This window comes from Nyctereutes procyonoides, unplaced genomic scaffold (genome assembly GCF_905146905.1).
Source record: "Nyctereutes procyonoides isolate TBG_1078 unplaced genomic scaffold, NYPRO_anot_genome, whole genome shotgun sequence".
Taxonomy (NCBI): Eukaryota; Metazoa; Chordata; class Mammalia; order Carnivora; family Canidae; genus Nyctereutes; species Nyctereutes procyonoides.
In genome coordinates this window covers 34,381,936-34,404,527 of record NW_026575146.1, presented here as the reverse complement: position 1 = coordinate 34,404,527, position 22,592 = coordinate 34,381,936, and the positions used below count along the sequence as shown (strand labels likewise).

Here is a 22,592-nt window from a genome sequence, read left to right as displayed (position 1 = left end):
GTTTATTACCTAATCTCTATCATTTACACTTTGTAAAGAAATACACTGGTCCCTGAATAATTATTCTGGTCTCTGGTGCAAAATTAAATTTTTTTCCCCTGGACCTCACCAATTAATCTTTTGTCCTCATTTGAGAAGGTATTGTTACTGTATAACCTTATGCTTAGATTACAATTTAACTTTCTGAGCACTGTACCAGAAATTAGATACATAAATCTTATTGTTAGATATTGAGGCTGTGCCTTTAGTTTGTTTCAATTTTTTTAAGTCTATATAACTTGATTTAAGATCCACCTGTTAACACAGGAATTCTTTTTCCCCCTAAATCTTATGAGAAATGAACACTGTTTCTTTCTTTTTTTTTCCCCCCCACTTCGATAGAGTTTATTTCACCTTTCAGGGATTTTAAGCTAAATATGAAAACACGGTTCTTTTTGTAGTTAAGAATTCCAAAACAAAAGCCAGGTAGACCCTGTCCTCCATCTGCCAGCTTGATGACCTGTGGTAGCATCACTTACATACCTCGTTTCCTCTTCCATATGAGCAGAAACCAGCCTGTTCTGGTGAAAAGTTCTTTACTCAGGTTTTTTTTAAATTTTTATTTATTTATGATAGTCACAGAGAGAGAGAGAGAGAGAGAGAGAGGCAGAGACACAGGCAGAGGGAGAAGCAGACTCCATGCACCAGGAGCCCGACGTGGGATTCGATCTCGGTTCTCCAGGATCACGCCCTGGGCCAAAGGCAGGCGCTAAACCGCTGCGCCACCCAGGGATCCCTATTTACTCAGTTTTTAAAGACTCTTTCCTTGGTCTCTTTTCACGCTCCCTTCCTCCACATGGCAGTCTCCATTCTTCTAGGTTTCTTGTCAGCTGGCTGTCGAGTACCTGAGATTAAATGAGCCTAAGAGAGCTTTCCTTTCCTTTTTTCTTTTTCTTTTCTTTTCTTTTCTTTTCTTTTCTTTTCTTTTCTTTTCTTTTCTTTTCTTTTCTTTTCTCTTCTTTCTTTTCTTTTCTTTTCTTTTCTTTCTCTTTTCTTTTCTTTCTTTTCTTCTCTCTCTTCTCTTTTCTTTCTTTTCTGTTTTTTTTTTAATTACTAAAGATAAAAGTGAAGTACTTCGTGAAGCAAGTGAATATTTGTATGAAAAGCAGCTGCTTTTCAGTGCTGCGTGGCTCCAGTGGGCCCTATGTCTGAGGGCCTCCATCCATGCCTGGTTCCGACGGTGTCCTGTCTGTCCCAGGCCCAGTGCCACGTCGAGGTGCTAACCAGACAGAGAAGCTTTGATGGCAGGGCCCATCGCATGCCCCTAGCCAACTGTGGTGATTATGCACAACTTATTTTTTAACTAAGTAAAAATCCCATACGTTGACAATGCTTTTAAATCTCTTTTATCTTCATGAAAACACAAATCTTAGAGTCATTTCTGTTTCAGGCCCTGCTTGAATTTCTCCAAAGAATAATAGACAATAGAGAGAAAAATAAGATGACAACCATGAATGTAGCAATGGTCATGGCCCCGAATCTCTTCATGTGTCACGGGTTAGGCTTGAAGTCCAATGAACAGCGAGAATTCATAATGGCAGCTGGGACAGCGAACATCATGCATTTATTGATTAAGTATCAACAACTTCTGTGGACAGTAAGTATATATCTTTAAGTTCTGTTAATGAGTAGTGATATCTAGATTCTAAAGTCTTTTTATGGTTATATTTTCTCTAAAAAGCAAACCAGTAGAAGTGATTCCAATGTGACTTTAAAAAAAAATTGATGTTCATACACCTGACACTAATATAACACTGGGTTAATTACACTGGAATTAAAATAAAAAACCAATGTCCATTTATTAAATCTCAGTTTTTAAAATGCCAGCATTATTTCATTGTTTCAGTTTGGAAACTTCTAAAATATTTTATTTTTGCTCATGTAATTTCTGAGAATCGATTTTTCCTGGATTATCGTTAGATACCTGTCAGCTTTTATTGGTGAGTTTTTCTTCTCTTTTGAGGCAAGGCTAGCTGGTTATTAGAAGGGACTGCAGGTTAGGTAAAGGCTGGGTTGTTCACAGGTGGCTGCGAAAGGGACCAACCTTTGACGTAGTGGTCCCTAAGGCCAGTCGCCTCAGGCAGTCTCTAATCCTGGCATGTAAGGCATAGAAGATGGACACTATGTCCTTGAACTTTACCAAGCCTCTTTTTGAACCCAACCTACACAATGGGGATAAATTACTTCTTGTGCATGCTCTGTCCTCATGACGAATGAATAATACGATACATTTTTTTTCATATTTAATGAATAGTGCGTGTATAAAATAGCATGGTCTTATGGGTCTGATGAAATGGTCAAAACCCTTACTTGTCTCCACATTTAAAATATAAAGGTAAAACCTTTTCTAGAGCTCAAAAGTCATGCCACTTCTTTTTCCTCCCCAAACTTAATTCTATTTCTCCATAGATTCCCAAGTTTATTGTCAACCAAGTGAGGAAGCAAAACACTGAAAATCATAAAAAAGATAAAAAAGCCATGAAGAAATTGCTGAAGAAAATGGCTTATGACCGAGAAAAATATGAAAAGCAGGATAAGAACACAAACGACGTAAGAGAAACTTGCCGATTCGTGTTTATGCAGATGTCAGTATTGTTCTTACTTTCACACGCACCAGAAGGAGTTTCATATGTTTCTGTGTTAGCAGGACCTTCCACACACTTACTGGGCCCGGTTGCTATGGATGAGTTCAAGGCCCACTAAGGGCAACTGTGCTCCTAGTAATGATCATACTAGCAGTTGCTCGGATGTTGGTGACTCAGCATATGAGCTGTTAGTGGGGAACAAAGGAAAATAAGAGGAATATCTTGACACACACCCGCTCACCCCCCACACACACAGAGGACTCTGTGGAGACGCCATTGTCCACCGAACGTGTAATCTACTGAGTAAGGCGTCCCTGTGTGAACCACTGATCTTTTTTTTTTTTTTTTTCATTTTCTCATCTGTCAAATGGGGAAAAATAACTGAGTCAGATAAACAGACCAATGGTTGGTTATGCCTAGGATCCTTCCTGGGTTTCAGTAAGTTCTTCATTGGGTCACTCGCCGAATCCGGGGAGATGTATGCTGCAATAAAGAAAATTAAAATGTTTTAAAAAGAAATACCTAAATAGCATTTAGAAACTGCCGTAAGAATGTATTAAGAATCAGGTTTAAAATAGTAAAATATACATGAAGACACATTTATGAAGTAAGTTACCAAAGCTCTAAGTTAAGATCAGGAAACGGAAGGGTTTCTATTGTTCTGTTTATGGTGGAGACACCCCCACTACCAGCACCGCCACCTTTGAGGTTATTCAGTTACATGCTGACATCTTGTGGAATAATGTGGAAATGCAATTATCAGGCTGTGATTCCCTTTTTTTTTTTTTTTTTGGCCTTGGCTTTGGCTTTGGCCTACTTAAGGATCTAGTAATTATAAAATATACGTATATAAGCACACACACATATATATTCTATATTGTGCCTCTCGCCATCAAAAAAATAACATTGTTTGGCATGAAATATTTTTGGTCAATTTTTAAGTATTTTTAAGGACATAAAATGTAGTAAAAGGGAATTGTCAATACTGTTTTATTATTTTGAGAAAGGGCTTGCTCTTGTCACAGGTTAGAAAGGATTTTTGACATACCGTTTTCATTTAACTTAGAACATTTCATTTCCCCTAAAATCATTGCAAATACACGAATATCATTTTGTTCTGTAGCCCTGCTCTGCTTATTCGTATTAACATAGATGGTTTTATAGCCCTGCCTTTTTTATAAGGTAGTACAATGTGAGGTATGTCATACATCCGAGGAAACATTTATGCTGTACCTTTTAAATAATAAAACCCTGGACAAAAAATTTAAAAGTTAGGTTTTAGAGATGAAACGTTTACATCATGTTGTTATTTCTAGAGAATTTGTATTAACTTAGATTTCTTTAGTTCGTACTTTGGATTAACAAGGTGAGATGGTCTGAGAATGATCTCCGTACTACATAGAAGCCATCTTGTCATTTTAAGCCTTGGGATTCAAACGTGGATTTAAGTCTCCATTTTATCATGTATTAGCTGTTACTCAGTCTCTCTGTTGCTTTTGGCTTCTGAGAAACTCAGTTCTTTTACCAGAATGCTGCTAACCATTGCTTGGCGCCGAGCCCCCACTCCCTGTTAGATATTCAGAGGAAGATGGCGAGGCTGGTGCTCACCCTCAGGGAGCTGGAGGGGCTGCGGGGTCCAGAAGGGTCAAGCTTACAGGTGCCACAGGTGTGGGACTGAAAGCCTGATCAGGGTTTCCTGGGCTGCGGAACAGGAAGTGGGCCTCTGAGAGGCTTCCTGGGAAGGAGAGCCGGGTGTGAAAAGCACGTAGGTGTTGTTTAGGCAGCAAATTGCATAAAGAGCTCTGACTAGCAGAGGAAGCTTCTGGCAGAGGCGTGGCCCAGAGGTAGTCAGGACCCGCGGTGGAGGTTCATTGGGTCCGTCATCTTGACTAAAATTTTCAAGCACTTGCCAGAGTTTTGTTCAAGGTGCTGCCATTTTATTAGCGAGAACGACAACACACAGAGAACGATGACAGAACAACACTCAAGTTACTGGATGGAACATGGGCCAGCTATTTTGTGGTTAGCTGCCCAGTCCCAGTCTGTCTTAGTAGTTTGTGTTTCCTTACTTTTCCCCAAATCACTTGAATGTGTAGCATGAGATTACGGAGCCTAAAACTGGCCAGGGTATTTTATTCATCTGCTAAGCAGCTGTTTACTGTATGGCTGTCACGTGCCAGGCACTGTTCTAGGCACCTGAAATACGGGCAGAGACTGCTGAACCCGGAAAAAGGGCTACTTACTGGGCCAATGGATATACGTGGGGACTCAGGTTATACAAAGAAAGAACAGATGATGGTTTTATATTCAGAATTAAACTAAAAATAGAATCCCCAGACCCCGTGGGCCTAACGCGGTCCTCGGGGAACAAAGAGCTCCTGCTAAACTAACAGCCCCGGCCCTAGCCGCAGGGAGTGCCACACCCACTAACTTCAAGACGGGACAACGACTGTTTAATCTTATCATAGGGGCATTCCTGGCCCTTAATCGAACCAGCCCCGATGTAACTAAATCCTGCTGGCTCTGCCTTGCTTCCCCTCCCCCTTATTATGAGGGAATTGCTACTTCAGGGACCTATAATAACATCACTAGCACTCAAGGATGCACACCCGACTCCCAACCACAATTCACCCTTACAGAAGTTTCAGGACAGGGAAACAGGGAACCTGCATAGGAACACCCCCCCGGGGCTACCAGAGACTCTGCAACACTACCACCCCGATTTTGGGGACTGATTCTTACCTGGAGCCCCAGCCGGGAACTTGGTGGGCATGCAACAAAGGCCTCACCCCCTGTGTGTCAGCTAAGGTTCTAAATAGCTCAAATGACTTCTGTGTCATGGTGCAGATCATACCCAGGGTGTTCTATCACCCAGCTGAAACTCTAGAAAATCAGTATGATAAACATCCCACCCGTTTTCGGCGCGAACCTGTCTCCCTAACCTTAGCCGTTATGTTGGGACTAGGGGTCGCTGCTGGGGTGGGTACTGGCGCAGCTGCTCTGATCCAGGGCTCACGACGACGTTCTATAGAACTCCAAACAGCTGTAGATGAGGATCTACAGACACTAGAGCAGTCCGTTTCTAAGTTAGAACAGTCCCTCCCCTCACTTTCAGAAGTAGCACTTCAAAACAGGAGAGGCTTGGATTGACTATTCCTGAAAGAGGGAGGACTGTGTGCGGCCCTGGGAGAGGAATGCTGTTTCTATGCAGACCATTCTGGAGTCATCAGAGACTCCATGGCCAAACTCAGGGAAAGGTTAAATAAAAGACAAAGGGACCGGGAGGCCCAGCAGGGCTGGTTTGAAAGCTGGTTTAATCAGTCTCCCTGGTTGACCACCCTAATCTCTACCATTATGGGCCCTCTAGTTATCCTGCTCCTGCTGCTAACTTTCGGCCCCTGCGTCCTCAACCGGCTGCTCCAGTTCATCCGAGAAAGATTGTCTATTACCCAAGCTCTGGTATTAACTCAGCAATGTCGGGCCCTCCAAACTGAAGAAATAAATGTTCCCTAAGATTTTAAGGTTAAAATCAGCCCAAACAAGAGGAGGGAATGAAGAAACCTCCCCCCTTGTAAGTAGGGCCAGCCCTAATCCAGAGGCAGCCCATCCAGTCTTCTTCCTGAAATTTTAGCAACTAAAAGCATTCTGTTTACAATAAGAAAACCATTTCCCCCCACACCCTGATTGGAATGTCCCTGAATAGGTTCATGTTGACCCTCTGTGAAATCAACCTGGACGCTATGCGACTCCCGACTCCCGCGGTTCTTTTGTCTTTAGGCAGTTTCTTTCCTTTTGCCTTTAAAAGATACCTGTAATTGCTAATCGGGGCTCTTTTCCTCCTGAGCCCGTTTGCGCAAACGTTCAATAAACCCTCTTGCTAATTGCAAAAAAAAAAAAAAAAAAAAATTCTGTAACTAAGAATTAATAAGTGAATTACATTGTATGTTACTACGTGAGAAGGGCTCTAAAAATAATAAAAATAGCACAGAAAAAGGGAGTCAAAGAAAGGAGGAAGACCCTTGCGATACTAAGGTGGGTGGTCTAGGTATTGTTCATTTGTGTGAAGATGTGAAGGAGGGACGGGGTGCCAAGGTGCGTGTCTCAGGAAGAACAGAAGGAATAGTCTGTCAAAAGCCTCTTGGTAGGAACTTGCTTGAGGGTATTTGAGGACCAGCAAGCAGTGCTTGTGACCCAAGTGGGCTGGCAAGGGGAACGGCAGTAGGAGATGGGATCACAGATCACAGGGACCACAGGACCAGGAGATGACGTAGGGCCTTGTAGGCCATCTTCAGGAATTTGGACGTATCTTGAGTGAAGTGGGGTCGTTGCAGGGTTTGAGCTAAGGCTTGAACATCTATGTCCTAAGATGGTGCCCTTGGATTGTTGTGTTGAGGATAGACTCTGGGAGAGCCACATTGATGGGGAGACCACATCAGAGGGAGAAGTTCATGTCTCGGTGCAAGCAGGACACCAGGATACTAGTGCCGGAGGTGACACGGTCACATTCTGTGTCTTTTGATGTCAGAGTCCTTGGGATTTCTTCAAATTGAAATGATATTAATTTTAAGAGAAAGAAGTAACAAGTGACTCCAAGGTTTTTGGCCGGAGAAATTGGAAGGATGGAATTGCCCCTTCAGCAGGGAAGATCACAGTTTCCAGTCAGGGCGTGTTGAGGGTGAGATTCATGTTAGAAAAAGAAGTAGGGATGTTTGAGGGTGTTTGGTGGGAAAATTAGGTCCTAGGGGCCAGTGAGGCGCGTGGAGCAGGGGCAGAAGGAAGGCCAGGCGGGGTCTCCGGGAGGAGCCTGACCTCCACTCGGGCAAATCTTGACCCCAGGAGTCACAGGGTTACACTTGCATGTTCAAATCTTTGCTGCAATGTCAGGTGAAGGAAAGTTTGGAGCGGTGAAACACAGGATGTTGGGTAGGTGGTGCCCCTAATTTCATCGCCATTGGGGGCACATAATTTGGTAAACTCTCCCCGGAGAGTCATGAGCATATGGCAGAGGCCTGAAGACTGTGCTTTTCATTGTATTCAGAAATTCCTTCAAAGGGAGTAGTAAGACAGCATGCAAAGACTTATGCTTAAATTCCTTGCCGTATTCTTTATGCTGGCCAGAACCAGAAATAGCCCGAAAGGGTACGAGGAGTTCCATACCTTATGGCGCATTTACGTAGCGAAATATCACGGAAATACAAGGGTGTATATTGACGTTGGAAGATATTCATAATATGTTGGAGAAAACTTGCAAATTAGCAAAGGCAGCCATACTTGCAAGGGGTAATAAGTGTCATTATTTTGAGTGCTTGCCAGAGGTCAGGCATGCTGCTAAACATTTTCTGCAAACATCATCTCATTTAATATTTACAGGAGTTTAATTGAAGTGTACGGTATTATTGTCTCATTTTTTATAGATGAGGAAAGTGAGGGTCAGCAATCTCAAGTAACTTGCTTAAGGTTATCTGGATAGGAAGTGGTGGGGCTGGACTCTGAAACCAAATCTGTATGATCTTAAATCTGAGTCTCTTTACTCATATCCCCTATTTCCTTAGAGGTCACAGAAAAACTCTGAGAGAGTTGTGTTCCTGGGTCCCAGCTCGTGGGTAGTAATACAGTGAACACGTAGGACTGCCATTATTAACATGTGTTCGATGTATAGCTTTTAACCACAGTCCTGGGCCGTGCCAAGACCCAGCGATGGGAATGGAAAGAAGCGTTAAGTGTGAGCTGGGGGGACTGACAAGATGTGGAAACTAACTGGATACGAGGAATGTAGAATGAGGAGGAATCTAGAATGACTCGCTGGTTTTACCGTGGGTGATTTTATCATTGATAGAAAGCACTCAGCAAAAGGAACGGACTCTTAATTGAGGTAGCTAGTTCTTGACACGGATAGTTGACCCTCTGTGTGAAAGCACTTTGGCTCCACGGGGCTGTAGCTCAGAAGGCCCAGAGCTGGAGGTGTGCCTTTGGGATCAGCACAGAGATTGCCGTGGAAGACAAAGATGCCAATATTTTAGTGGTGAGCCACGGAAGAGGAGCTGGTCAAAGAGGCCAAGAAATAGTAGGAAGTCAGAGGAAGTGGAAGATTACAGCGTCTTGGAGGCCCAGGGACGAAGATGGGTAGGGAAAGGAGCTTGGTTAGTGTACCACGTGCTAGAGAGAGGCTGGAGAAGGCTAACTTTGGGCAGAGGTCAGTGCATTCTGCCTTGAAAGGTCACTCCTGACTTTCTCCAAAGCACTGTCAGTAACTATGGTTGGAAGAAGCTGGATTGCCAGGGATTGAGGAAGCAAAGACAAGAGACTGTAGATCATGAAAAGTCATCAGGGCAATATATATATATTTTTAAAGCATTCTGTATGCTATTAATGCTGACCATATGTACTCAGGGTTCATGTTATTGAGATTTGCTTGACTAGATAAATTAATAGTTTGAACCAGGTTGTAAGGGACACAGTATCTACTTAATATGAAAAATGTTTTTAAATGAGTACAGCACGTAAGTTGTTTGATACAAATGTGACTTTCTTGAATACTGAGGACACATCATTTGCACCAGAAGGAAACACTTGGTGAAAAACAACAAAATGGTAGACCATTAAAAATAACCATTTTGTGACAGCCTTCAATGTGTGGTTGGGACTGATATCACACACACACACACACACACACACACACACAGACACACACACACACGGGTATATACGCTCTATATCACGTACTGGAAGTTGTGGCTTGAGGATATGGCTCTAGCTCTGCCATCAGTGGGACATTAATAGCAAATCATTTTATCTCTCTGCGCCTTACTTTCCGCTATAAAATGAGGGGTAGGGCCAGACTGATGCTATCTTATCCAGAGTATGCAATAGGGTTGTCTGTAGTAGCATTCTTTTTTTTTTTTTTTTTTTTTTTTAATTTTTTTTTTTTATTTATTTATGATAGTCACAGAGAGAGAAAGAGAGAGAGGCAGAGACATAGGCAGAGGGAGAAGCAGGCTCCATGCACCGGGAGCCCGACGTGGGATTCGATCCCGGGTCTCCAGGATCGCGCCCTGGGCCAAAGGCAGGCGCCAAACCGCTGCGCCACCCAGGGATCCCTGTAGTAGCATTCTTTATAAAACATGACTGGGCCGCTCCCTGGACCCACTGAGTCAGAACCTCTCAGAGCAGGACCTTGGCATTTGTACTGTATAAAAACTGTATGATTCTCCCCACTGGGTACGTATGTGTGTGTAAATTTATATTTAATTGTATTACGGATTTTTTCTTACCTAGATACAAAAAACAGAGTAGTATATGAACCCCATAAACCTATCACCAGTGATCACACCTATTTTTCTAATCTCATTCCATCCTGTCTCCCACACCTTGTTTCCTTCTAGTACTTATAAGGAAATCATAGACATCCTGTCATTTCACCCATAATTTCTTCACATTGCATCTCTGCCTTATAAGGGCCTGGGGCCGCTTTGATGAGCATCTGGTTATGAATTGCTGAATCATGCAGGTCTCAAGTCCATTGAGGACTTTGATCTGTGATTTTTCTACTATCATTCAAGCTCACCTTTCAGCGTAAAGGGAGGCTGTACTTTTTGTTGTTGTTAAGCTTCATTTATTAGAGAGGGAGCACGAGCAGGAGGGGCAGAGGGAGACAGGGAGAGGATCCCAAGCAGACTCCGCACTGAGCTTGGAGCCAGACTTGGGCCTCAGTCTCACCCACCATGCGATCAAGATCATGACCCGAGCCAAAAACAAGAGTTGGATGCTCAACGTACTGCACCACCCAGGCACCCTCGGAAGCTGTACATTTATGAGAAAGAGATTTTGCCAAATAAGCTGAGCTCCTCACATCTTCCCTCCTTGGTAGAGGGAATATTCCCTCTGTGGTTAACCTCAGTGTTAGCGCAGGATGATCTCATGTCACACCCTAAATTTATAATTGAGGAAACCATATTTAGAGAGCTTACCTGACTTGCTAAAAGGTCCACGATGATCTTATAACATTTAACATTTAGGGGCGGCCCGGGTGGCTCAGCGGTTTAGCACCACCTTCAGCCCAGGGTGTGATCCTGGGGTCCTGGGATTGAGACTCCCTGCATGGAGCCTGCTTCTCCCTCTGCCTGTGTCTCTGCCTCTCTCTCTCTCTCTTTCTCTCATGAATAAATAAATAAATAAAAATCTTAAAAAAAAATTTTAACATTTAGGATTTTGGGCTTGGAAAAGAAATCTGTTGCTGCTACTTTCTGCCATTCTCTTCTAGAAAATCTTGGAGTTGGCAGCAGTACGGTGTGGATTCTGGGTTGTTTATAGCCAGGGCTGCATGTCTGGTCACAACCCTGTTTAGAATTCCATTTCTAGTTTCATTTAACAGCTCTGACCCAGAGCATCATTGCAGATATTGTTTTAAGCATCTGCTTTAGGTCTGGAAACAGTGTCTGGATCTACCTGGGGACTTACGTGGAAAATCACAGTATAGTATCAAGCACAGAATCTTTTTTTTTTTTTTTTTTTTTTTTGAAGACGTTTGTGATTTTTATTATAGTGCATAAAGAATACCATATTAGAGGAGAAAAACTTAGTTTTGTTGTAAATTAAATGCATATTCCTATAGAAGCTATTTCAGGTTCTTTAAAAGTCTTTGAATCTGATTTGGATAAAAGTTTAAACATTTGGATAATAAAGGGTCTATTATAGTCAGGACTTAGGCAGTTAAAGATGGCAGAGAATGCTTCCATGTCTCACCTCCAGTCGGACTAAGGTGATAAATATGCCATTTTAGTTTAAGGCACCTTGCTAAAATGTCCTTGTTTAATTTCCTAAAATATGTTATATTCTCTTTCTTAAGAAAGTTGTTTTTTCACTTTGCCCTGTTGAAGATAAAATATTTTTCTGTAGCATTAAAAATGTCAGCTTATGTTTAACTTAGCTTTTAATGAAAAAAGAAATTAATAATTTTTAAAGGTCTGACACTGAATTTCTAATCTAGAGTGCAAAAATATGAGCAATGCAGTGTTTATCTACATGTTATGAAGAAATGCTAAAGTCATTTTCTATTTAACCAAATAGGAAATAATAAGAAATGAAATATATTTAAAAAAAACATTTTATGTCTATTTATTCATGAGAGACACAGAGAGAGAGGCAGAGACACAGGCAGAGGGAGAAGCAGGCTCCCCGTAGGGAGCCTGACGTGGGACTCGATCCCAGGACCCTGGGGTCACGCCCTGAGCCAAAGGCAGATGCTCAACCACTGAGCCACCCGGGCTGCCCTAAAATCTTGTTTTTAAAAATACTCTTTAGTTCAATATATAAAACATGTGAGGACCATATGAGATGATTTTCTCCATTGTAACAGTTTTTATATGCGTAAGAAATTATTTTGTAAGTTGTAAAATCCTTTGTGACTAAATTTTAAGATTGTGTTAGTGAAATACTGTTCCCCAGTCTTGCCATACATCACATAACTTCAGCTCACCAGCACACCAAAAATAAACATTAAAAAAATAAGAGAGTCACAGCTGTTAAGACACACACAAAAAAAATGTGAAAGTTACAAAGATTATACTATTCACAGGTTCAGTTATTACTGTGGCTCAAGTTAAGAACAGACTATTTGGCTTAATGATCATGCCTGTTGTATCTGTTCAAAGCTTGGCAGCTCAATGTAATTAGTGCACTAATAGCTTGAGTATTTGATGTAGCATGATTTTGGAGCTTAATAGAAGTTGTCATACACCATTTAAACTAGAGCCTTGGCATCGTTTATTGTTTATAGTCTTTAGCAAATATCATTTGGCCACCCTTGTCAAGATATCTGGGGAAAAAGAGGTTTCCAGAACCAGCTTCTAAACTCTCCATCTTTAACCATTATGCCTGCCAGTTACGTGCATTTTTTTCTCCAATAGTGAAGGGCATGGCAGCTTCAAAGTGAGTCAGACTCTTCTATGTACGTGTTATTGTGAGAATTTGGATGGAATGTATCACTACAGAGGGAAACACTTAACTGTTCCTGTCCTAGACACTCATGCGCGCACGCGCACACACAGCTTCCCTGCTAGAGCAGTCTCCTTAGTTGTCAAAGAACGTGACCAGTCGACCTAGGAAGGTGCTGTGAGCCGTTGTGGGCCAAAAAAAGGTTTAGATAGGCGTTCATATCTCAGTTCCCCTTCCTTCCTTCCTTCCTTCCTTCCTTCCTTCCTTCCTTCCTTCCTTCCTTCCTTCCTTGAGGAGGGTTAGAAGGAGAAGTAGACTCTCCGCTGAGCAGGGAGCCTGACTCAGGCCTCAATCGCGGGACTTTGGGATCATGACCTGAGCTGAAGGTAGACGCTTAACCCACTGAGCCACCCAGGCGCCCCAGTTCTATGTGAAAGGAGTCAAAATAGTATAGTTAGTGGTTCGGGAAGGGCTAAAGCTGATCCAGAACTGGCCTAGCTCCACCCTCCGCTCACTAGGGGGAAGGTTCCATGAGGCACCTGGACCCATGCCACTCCCCATCTGCTCCAGGATATGGCGATTCCTTGACATTCCACATACATACACATGAGAACTCCCGAGTGTCCTCAGTAGCTTGGCCCTGAGTCTCTTCCTTCCAAACTCTATCAGAGAGACTCTGGATTCCCATGTGTGTCACATGTGCTGCTCTTGGGTGTGACCCCCAACACCACACTGACCTGACTGCTGTATTTTATAAGGGAGCAGGGTTGTACTGTCTCCGGCACCGTCTCTGAACACACGTAGAAGCCATAGGTCATGCCAACGTATTAGAGGGGTCTCGTAGGAAGAGTGGCCACATCCACGAGCAGCTGCACGCCAACGTCAGTGACTCCCTGCAGAAGTAAATAACTGGAGGGTCCCTCGTAACACCTTGAATTCCTTCCTTCCTCTCTTTCCCTGCCTGTCTTTTCTCACTCATGGAGGAAATACCATGTGATAGATGGAGGCAATTTGTTTCTTTTAGAAAATGTTCCTAAGACAGTCTTTTTGCTGTTTAGGAAATACATGTCAGTGTACGTTATTTTATTCTCGAGAAATACAATAATGTTAGCATAGCATTCTTAGAGATGTTTTTGAGTGATTCATGCCATCAATAAGTATTCAATAGCTGGCTACAGATGTGATGCAGTCATGTGGCATGTAGCTAGAACACAGGTATCCTATAGTGGAACCCCATCATAAAAGAGTCTCAGGGGAAGGGAGAAGTTCTCTTGGACCCTGTGGATCAGGAAGGTTCCTTGGAGTTGGATATATTTGAGTTGGGCCTTGAAATATCGATAGCAGGAGATATTATAGAAGAGGAGGAGAACGAACTTCAAGATAAGAAAGCCTGGGTGTTTGTAGCACATGTTGGTTGGCTTTTTTGGCCCAAACAATAGAATGTACCATGGGAATAGTGGAGAGAAAGGCCGGGAGCAGAGGAAGGTTGTCCTGTCCCTGAATTCTATGACAGGAAATTATTTTTCTGGATCATTTTGGTATTGCAACTCATTTTTTTGGTGGATCTCCTATATGTAAAGACTTATTGTCATCTTCACTTTAAAAGTCGGCATAGATTTGCCAGCCTTCTTGATATTTTATGGTTGGATGGGATATAATTATGGGAACAGTTGTTGCCACTATTATTTTTGCCAAAGAAGAACCTGTATGTAAGGATATGTGGCACCGTGACTTGAGCAGATTTCCTGACTTTCTTGAATGGGCATAAAGTATTCGGGTGTCTGCAAACCCTAGCCCCCTATTCAGGGCCCTCCATACTAATAGTAGATGGACGGAGAATCCAAAATACCGATATTTATTGCTTAATTGAGTGGACAAGGTGGATTAGGATTTTATGAACACAGACTCTGTGCTTTGTTGCTATTACGATTTTAATCCAACATTTGTGTTCTGTGCCAGCTTCTTGTTTTCCACCCCCTATAAGGAAGCAGGTGAGGCCGGGCCAGCAGGTAGAATGACCACGGTGGGACATAGGCTAGTGATGAAACCCAAGGGAAGAGTGTGTGCAGCACAATCCCTGAGTTAGAAGGTACCCTATTGATTTCATAGCTGCTGTGAAAGGAAAAAAAATGCACACGACCAAATAAAAGGCCCTATCCATTGGAAGAAGCCACTCATTTGCCAAATGTTACAAATGAAAACAAATTGCCACAGAATCAAGGAAAAAGGTAACTTAGATTTACATCCTAGGGGGGAGGCGGGGGTCAGAGACCAGACTACTTTGTCAGACCAAAATCTATGCCCCGGAAATTGAAAGTCAGCAAACCAAGCCAAGGGGCCAGGCCGACAGGACAGCAGCAGGAGTTGAGGGCTCTGGGAATGGGTTGGGATTGGGTGTCCTTCAGGGGTGGGGTTGAGCCTCTTCCCCAGGGACAGAAGTTAAAGGACCCTGGGAACACGGAGGTCTTCCAGCTGGCCCGCGTTGTTTGGCTGGATGGAGTGTTCTCCACGAGGTCAGGTGAGGGAGCAGGGTTTTCCAGGTTGGCCCGGGGCCTCTGCGGTGTCCCCACAGCTGAAACAGGTGCCTGCGGCCCTCTGGGGGGGAACGCCGTGGTCCTGCACAATCCCACGCTTCCGTGTCCGGCCTCGCCCGAGCCTCTCCCCTTGGCAGTTCTCGCATAATTCGCAGGTTACTGAGAAGCACGTGCAAGTCTCATGCAGGCACCTGCACTGTGATGTAGCCTCATTCTCTAAAGCCATGTTATTTTGGTTGAAATTTGAAAGAAGTCACATTAATTCCATTCCTGGTGTATCCATGCTTTACATTGGTGTGGGGGAGGGGGAATGAAAGCAATCCAAGACCATGGTCATTACAAAAAGATGATATTGTGACCACAAAAAAATACTAAAAGGCGTGTGTCTCATTACCTGCTAGAGTAGACCTAGAACAGTGCCTGGTACGCAGTCCATGCTTAGTGAGTTTTAGCTTAATTAAACAGGGTTTTGTAGGAAGTGTTTCGTAAAGCCTTTGCGCGTGCTGCTTATCCTAAGGACGTGACATATAGTTATAAATACTAAATTACTATTTATTGTGGCGGAACAACCAGGAATAAATTAAGCCGGGTATTTTGAATGTCCTAGCTCATGTTTTGCTGGTCCTCACAATCTTTGATAGTCCCCAACATAGAGACAGTTCTTAACACCTATCGGCAGAGCACTTAGAATCGGTCACCCGTGGTCAGAGTGTGTGGGTTGCCATGTGAACCCACTCGCCAAGTGAGGAGCGGGCGCGATACAAACGTATAGAAATGTATGTTTCTTTTGATTTTTTAAATGCTCTCAGGAGCAAGAATTTCTGTGAGATTTTGTCAATGTGCAGGAAAATTTTTAAAATGCATACATTGCGAGAGCACACAAAGTAACTTCTTTCTGATTCAATTTCATAAATTGCTACATGAAGAAGCGCTCTCTAGTAGATAATACTCAGAAATCAGCACTTAATATGGCAGTAATGGTTATTGCTGTCATTCTTTACATCTTTAAAAATAATTAAGCATTACTGCATCAGCATTATAAAGTTCCCCTATCACCATTAAGAGGATATTTGAGGTTTGATATAATTTAGCAAATTACATTATACAGTAGTTAAGGTTTTTATGTAGTGAAGTAAAATGCGTCGTAGTTGAGCACACTTACCATGTAATGCATTGTACAGAGTTCCACGTTGCAGCTGCTGCCAGCTTCGTTCCAATGTCATTATTGCTTTGCAGGCTGACGTTCCTCAGGGAGTGATTCGAGTGCAAGCTCCCCATCTCTCGAAAGTTTCCATGGCAATACAGCTAACTGAAGAACTAAAAGCCAGTGATGTGCTTGCCAGGTTTCTCAGCCAAGAAAGGTAGAGGCCTGTTTTGTTTTAATCATTCCGTGGCATAACTCACACGTGTGCTCTCTCCCTCCCTCCCCCCCTTCCTTAAAAAAAAAAAACAAGTACGGGTGATGTGAAGTGCTTCAAAATTTGGTCTTCCCAGCAGAAAAGAAGAGCAGACTTGACAACTAGACTGTGGGAATGAGTCGAGTGCATTGGAGGTGGTTTATGTGCGAGTCGAGGCTGTTTGGAGCAGGATGTGTGAGCATTCCTTCACGGTGCCTGCAGCGGGCTCGGCCCCCGAGACCACTCAGTAGGCTTTCTAGAATATGTTGATCAGAGGTTAATCACCACGTGTAGGCTGTTAGGAAAATGGCCAGATAAGATACAGTGGGATTAAAACAAACAATACAAAATAACAACTTTTTCTATGAGCTATGACGAATAAAAAGAAATGCCGAAATTTAAAACCAGGAATTGAGGGAGGACACGCAGCGCCTGGAGCTCTGAGATCTCCCACATACCCGGCACGCTGCCCTGGGGAGCCGCAGGGGGGGCCGCAGCCCAGCCGTCTCCGCTGCGCTGGGGCTCGTGGGTGTGGGAGGCGGCCTGTGGGAGCCCTTGGCATCCCTCTGATAATATCAGAGCATCTGCTTCTTGAGACATTGTATTTTTTTTTCTGGAATTTTAAGACTTTAAAATTGCATAGGTGGTGGTGCTGAACTCTGAATGCACGGTTTTCTCCTGCAAAGGCTGCCCTTTCCACACTGTCCATACAAGCCAGGTTCCAGAAGCCATCCTGGACCTGGGGCCAGCGGTGCAGAGCCCCGGAGCAGCTGGATGCCTCGGTTCCCTGGAGGGTTTCTGCTTCATGATATCAGCCCCCGTCCTCCCCACTCCCTGCTGTGGCCTGGGACACATCAGCCCTTGCTGCTGTGCGCACCAGGGACGAGTGCCCGCCCGCCCGCTCCCGGGGGGTGCCCGAAGGACATCTGGCCACACTTCAGATCTAAGCAGCCCTTTCGGGCCAGACACAGCTATTGACACAGCGTCTATGCCGAGGACCCAAGCATCCAGTTCAGTCTGTGCTGTGGTTGCTATACTTGCAGGTGACGGAAGACGAGACTGTCAGGCCAACTGTGACTTTAGTATTTAGGGTACAGCATGCTAGTCCCGGGCATATCATTATAGAGAGCACGAGGTTTGTGACAATTATCCTCCGTATACTGGGATTTTCTGCTTGGGGTGCTTTTGTTAAACGAGCATTTGCTGCCCCCCTGCAGTGGGATCCGATTTTGTTTTTGTTTTTTTTTCTTTTTAAAGATGTTATTTATTTACTCATGAGAGACACAGAGAGAGGCAGAGACACAGGCAGAGGGAGAAGCAGGCTCCATGCAGGGAGCCTGACGTGGGACTCGATCCCGTTACTCCAGGATCACTTCCTGGGCCAAAGGCAGGCTTTTGAGAAACAAGTTCTTTGGTTTGATCCAGATGTGCGAGATCAGCTTCTAGAGCTCTGGGTCTGAATTTTTAGCAGGTCTCTTGTATACAGAGTTTTGAAAAACTGCTGAATTTTATTTGAACCGAATACTCTGGAAGAGTTTATTCTTTGAAGAGCACAAATCTGCAAATGCATCTTCTACTTCTGAGGCCATCATAATGACTATTTGCTTCTGCTTCGAGCGTATGTAACTCCCATACCTGAATAGTCAGCACGGGAAGGTTATGAACCAGGTCTTACGCTTGACGTTCACCTTCCGTACTATGAGCTGTCAGCACAGCAAACATGTGGTGGATACTTACTGACTAAATGCAGTGTAAAAACTAAGGCGGAAACATTTCTTCTTATAGTTTTAAGAGGACCTTCCTGGCCTCTTTGCCAACTGGCAAAGCAGTTGGTCATATTGATGATTTTATTGGCCGCGAAGATGTTGTTACTTTTCTTCCTAATTTTACAAAGTCAAATGCTGATTTATTATTTTGCCTTCAGATGTATGAGTCAATTTGTTTATTTAATTTACAGGTATGACATTTTTATTACCTATTTGGCACACTTAACAGATGGGAAAATACGAATGTTAGATAATTACAGTGTGTCTAAGTTATGAATTTCCCATACAAGCCCGAATTCCCCAAGCACATTAAAGTGATTTACTTGCAAGCTGTTTGATGATACAACTAATCAGTTTGTTTTGTCCCTAATAGTGGGATTGCCCAGACTCTTAAGAAAGGGGAAGTTTTTTTGTATGAAATTGGAGGAAATATTGGTAAGCACATTTTGTTTCTCTCTGTGTTACATATGCTGATTTGACATTGCCGGTGTTTATTATTTGTATCTTTGGGGGGGGGATCAGAAGTTACATATAGAAGTTGATGAATATTGTGGATTTGTTCAGTGGTGTTTTTCTCTTCAGGCTCTATTTGAGCTCCTCCCTGCAAAGGCCCATCTGCGTTGAACCTCAGCAAGGACGAGTTCCCTTAAAATAGTAGCTGCTTCTAGGACGTTAATGAACTTTTTCAAAACAACTTTCTTTTTTATATGCTTACATCACATCTTAATAAAGGAAGTAGCCAAGCTAATTTAAGGCCAGGATTACGTTTTTTATTATGGCTCAGTACGGATATTTTTAGTGAAAGCAGAAGTTATTTTTGCCATTGTTGATTGCCTTCTAAATAATGCGCACACACGCACGAAGGCAAACACAAAAATGCACAAGTACGCATACAAGCACATTGGTAACTTCAGAAATAGAAATAGAATGAATGGATTAATTTTGACTGTGCCTTATATTTTATATGCCCGTTTTTAGTTATCAGTGGGTTGTACTCATCCCTATTAAAAGTTAAAGTGATATTTTTCTCTTTATTTTGACCCTCAAAAATGGCACAGGGTGAAATTGTTAACAAATAAAGAGTGTTTAATTCAAAGTAGTAATTGAAATATTTTAAGATAAGTTTTATGGAATTATTTTCCTGGGACACAAAAGGATTAGTAAATATTGAAAGTTTAACTTGGGAATATGAGGGCTTGCTCTTACAATCTGAATAAACTGCAACTGTTAGAAGCCTGGAATTGTTAACTTATTAGCAAGGCTTATTTAAATATTCATATATTTGATCTTGCATTTTTACTCCTAGAAATTGGGAATGAAGTGGTGTTTCTTACTTGGGTAGACCCAAAGCTGTTGCCACTCATGATAAAGGTGAATGAGCCATTTCAGAGCCCTTCACGCAAAGTATCTTCAACTTCTTAAATTAATCTGAAACCCGTTCCTTTGGAGAAAGCCTCCTAAATTGACTTCAATATTTTGGCCAAGTCTTATAATATTACGGGAGGTAAAGGATGGAGGGATATTTTGAAATTTTGTAAGAGTTCAGAGTTAAACCATGAAGAATAAGCTTAACATTGCATCCCGGCCCCTGCACCATATTCAACTGACCCAATGTCTCTTTGGTAGGAGAACGCTGCCTTGATGACGACGCGTACATGAAGGACTTGTTCCAGCTTAACCCCAGCGCGGAGTGGGTCATAAAGTCAAAGCCATCCTAGGAGGTGGAGGCTGCAGATCCACCAGGACTTCCTGAGACTACTTGCTGGGGCGAGCGTGCAAATGGCAGGACTCTCCTATTGTTCAAATGTCCCCCACCATTGAATAGTGACACCCTGAAGCCTTAAAAAGTTACAGATTTGTGCTGCTGCCAGAATTATGTTAATTGTTAACAATATGATGAGCAAACCAGCATCTCTGGAGTGAGAGGAAAGGGAGTTTGGTAGCTTGGTGGCCATCACCCTCTGGGAGAGGTGCCCAGAGGCGACAGTGAGTTTAATGTGAGAATATGCTCTCTCCCCTCTCCCTCTTTTTCTCTCCTAAAACCATATCCATAGAAATATGTGCTGTTGCTCCTTTTTCTCCCCCTCACGTCTGCCTTCCCCCAACTAGGTTTGCTTTTTAAAACCAAGAAGATCGCCAATACCAGGTATTTGGCGAGTCGTGAAGACAGTCCATCCGAAAACAGACCAAACTCAACAGTATTCCTGTCACTATCGAACGTTGATGTTCTTCCCTTTGAATCATTTGTTCCAACGAGAACATCCCACTGCTTCTTGCTGTATCACACGAAGTGATTTGCATTGTCTTCAGTTCGTCTGACACGTGCACAGAACCGTATCCACTATCAAGAAAATAAAACTGTCAGAGACTGCCAATTATTACTCAACTATTAAATAACGTCCATTCTAAGAATAGATAAAATATATCCATGTGGAATAACTGGATTACAGATAACAAGGGAGTGAAAGCCAAATCACTTCATATATGCTATGTTCTCCTAAGTGAGATTTACGAAGTCTTAGCTGGCTTTGCCTATCGTCCTATTAGCATAAACACGCGTGATGGTATTGATCCACTAATGGTTAAGAATGTATTGTACTGAAACAGGGAATTATTATTTTTTTAAGCTCATAAATAAGGCTGCAGGAAGAATTATTTTTTTTTCTGGGTATGACACAGTCCTATGAACAAGCTTTTATTTCTGTACTTTAAATAATCAGAGTAAATTTATTAAAATGCTGCAGGAAGTACTATTCCCAGGGAGTTTAATGCACAAACCATATTGTGACAAGAGATGAGCCTCTGAACTGTAAATAAGAGGAACGAAGTGAGAAACTTTCAATATTTTATGAGCTTAGAGTGTAGTAAATAAAAGGTGATGTAAATGAATGTTGCACACACTGTGTTTATGATACTTTTAGTATTTTAGGGAAAATTACACATTCTCAGAAGCTCTTGATGTCACTCCAGTTAGGAGGGAAAATGCTGTTAATGAGAACAGTCATAAATTTTTAGCATGTAATTATAAGAGCAGCCTGTGGATATGATCATTTAAATAACATTGTGGTGATTTGTGCCATTGCTTTTTTATTTAAAAATTTTTTATAATTAAATGCATTTTTCTAAATTATCTTCTCTTGGAATTATTACTTTTAATCCTATGTTTATGAATGTACTATATTTTTGTTTTGTTTTTGTTTTGGTTAAAATCCACTTTTATTGCCCTGTTGCTCCTGTATAAATTGGGAAGACATGTAGAAGATAGAAAATTGTTTCCCACCTTAGTTTTTTCCTTATGCAAACTTCTGTTCTTAAGGATTTTTCAAAAACACATTGTATCCTGTTTCTAGTTTTGACGATATATATTAATTCTCCAAAATGTTTTAATAGTTTTAAGCTAATGGAAGCAGTTAATGATATAAACTCAAATTTTAGTGCTCAATACATTTTAGGAGTCCACAATTCCGAACAAAGACTGGAGTGAACGTAATAATTTAGATAAATGGCTTCGTAAACATACATCAACTAGCTTTTTACCACATTTACTATTCCCCAGAATGCGTATTGGTGGGGGAAAGAGGGACACAAGAGGCTTTTGATAATGAGAAGAATGCCAGATCATGGTAAACGCATACGAAGATGCCATGGCATGTCGGGTCCTTGGAACTCAAGACTCCTGTTCCTTGATATTGAACGATATCGCCTTTACATAATCAAGAAAGATGAAGATGTCTGTCTACTTCCGAAGAGGAAGAGCTTAGTAGTGTAGAGCCTCAAATATAAATGGCCTAGAATTAACCCAAATGTTTTTTCTATGATTTTTTTTCCCCCGTAGTGAACTTTAAATCTTGTGGTAGGTGAGTTTTTGTTTGTATGTGAGGGGACATTGGAAACAACAAATATATTTGTTATGAATCTCAAACAGCTTAATCCTTAAGGGAGTTGTTGAAAACTTAAGAGCTGGTTTTTAGAGAAGACTCGTTGCCCTGTTAATATTTCAGAGATGTTTCCTCTTTTCCGAAGTGGGTTACTGTAATTATTTACAGTCTTTGCTTACAGCCGCTGTTGCATTCAGCATAAACTTCTTGCTGGTGCTCTTTGGGAAAAGCAGCTTATTTGACCGACTTCCTGAAATGTCTTATTATTGCCTTTTCCTGATTTTTGTTAGACTGGATTTCATGTTCTACTTCATCCTACTGATCTCTTGGCCTCTTGATCAGTAGGTGGCAGTATTGGTCAGGGATTCCAGAGTTCCCGTGTTCCCTTTTATTGGCTTTTTATTTACCCTTAACCTGTTGAGTGGGGAGGGAGAGGGGTGAGAGGGTTTTTTTGAGCCAA

General features: G+C 42.3%; 1 protein-coding gene across 2 annotated transcripts in view; it reads left to right on the top strand.

Annotated features, from left to right (window-relative positions):
• The window catches only part of ARHGAP18 (Rho GTPase activating protein 18), a 120,146-nt gene extending 98,762 nt beyond the window's left edge, over positions 1-21,384 (top strand). For both annotated transcript variants that reach the window (XM_055310765.1, XM_055310766.1), the window contains 5 exons: positions 1,430-1,636; positions 2,449-2,589; positions 16,328-16,452; positions 18,628-18,689; positions 19,881-21,384. In XM_055310765.1, coding sequence (XP_055166740.1) covers positions 1,430-1,636; positions 2,449-2,589; positions 16,328-16,452; positions 18,628-18,689; positions 19,881-19,972 — 627 coding nt within the window. In that variant the 3' untranslated portion in view covers positions 19,973-21,384. The remainder of the gene's footprint in view (positions 1-1,429; positions 1,637-2,448; positions 2,590-16,327; positions 16,453-18,627; positions 18,690-19,880) is intronic.
• Positions 21,385-22,592: the final 1,208 nt, after the last annotated feature.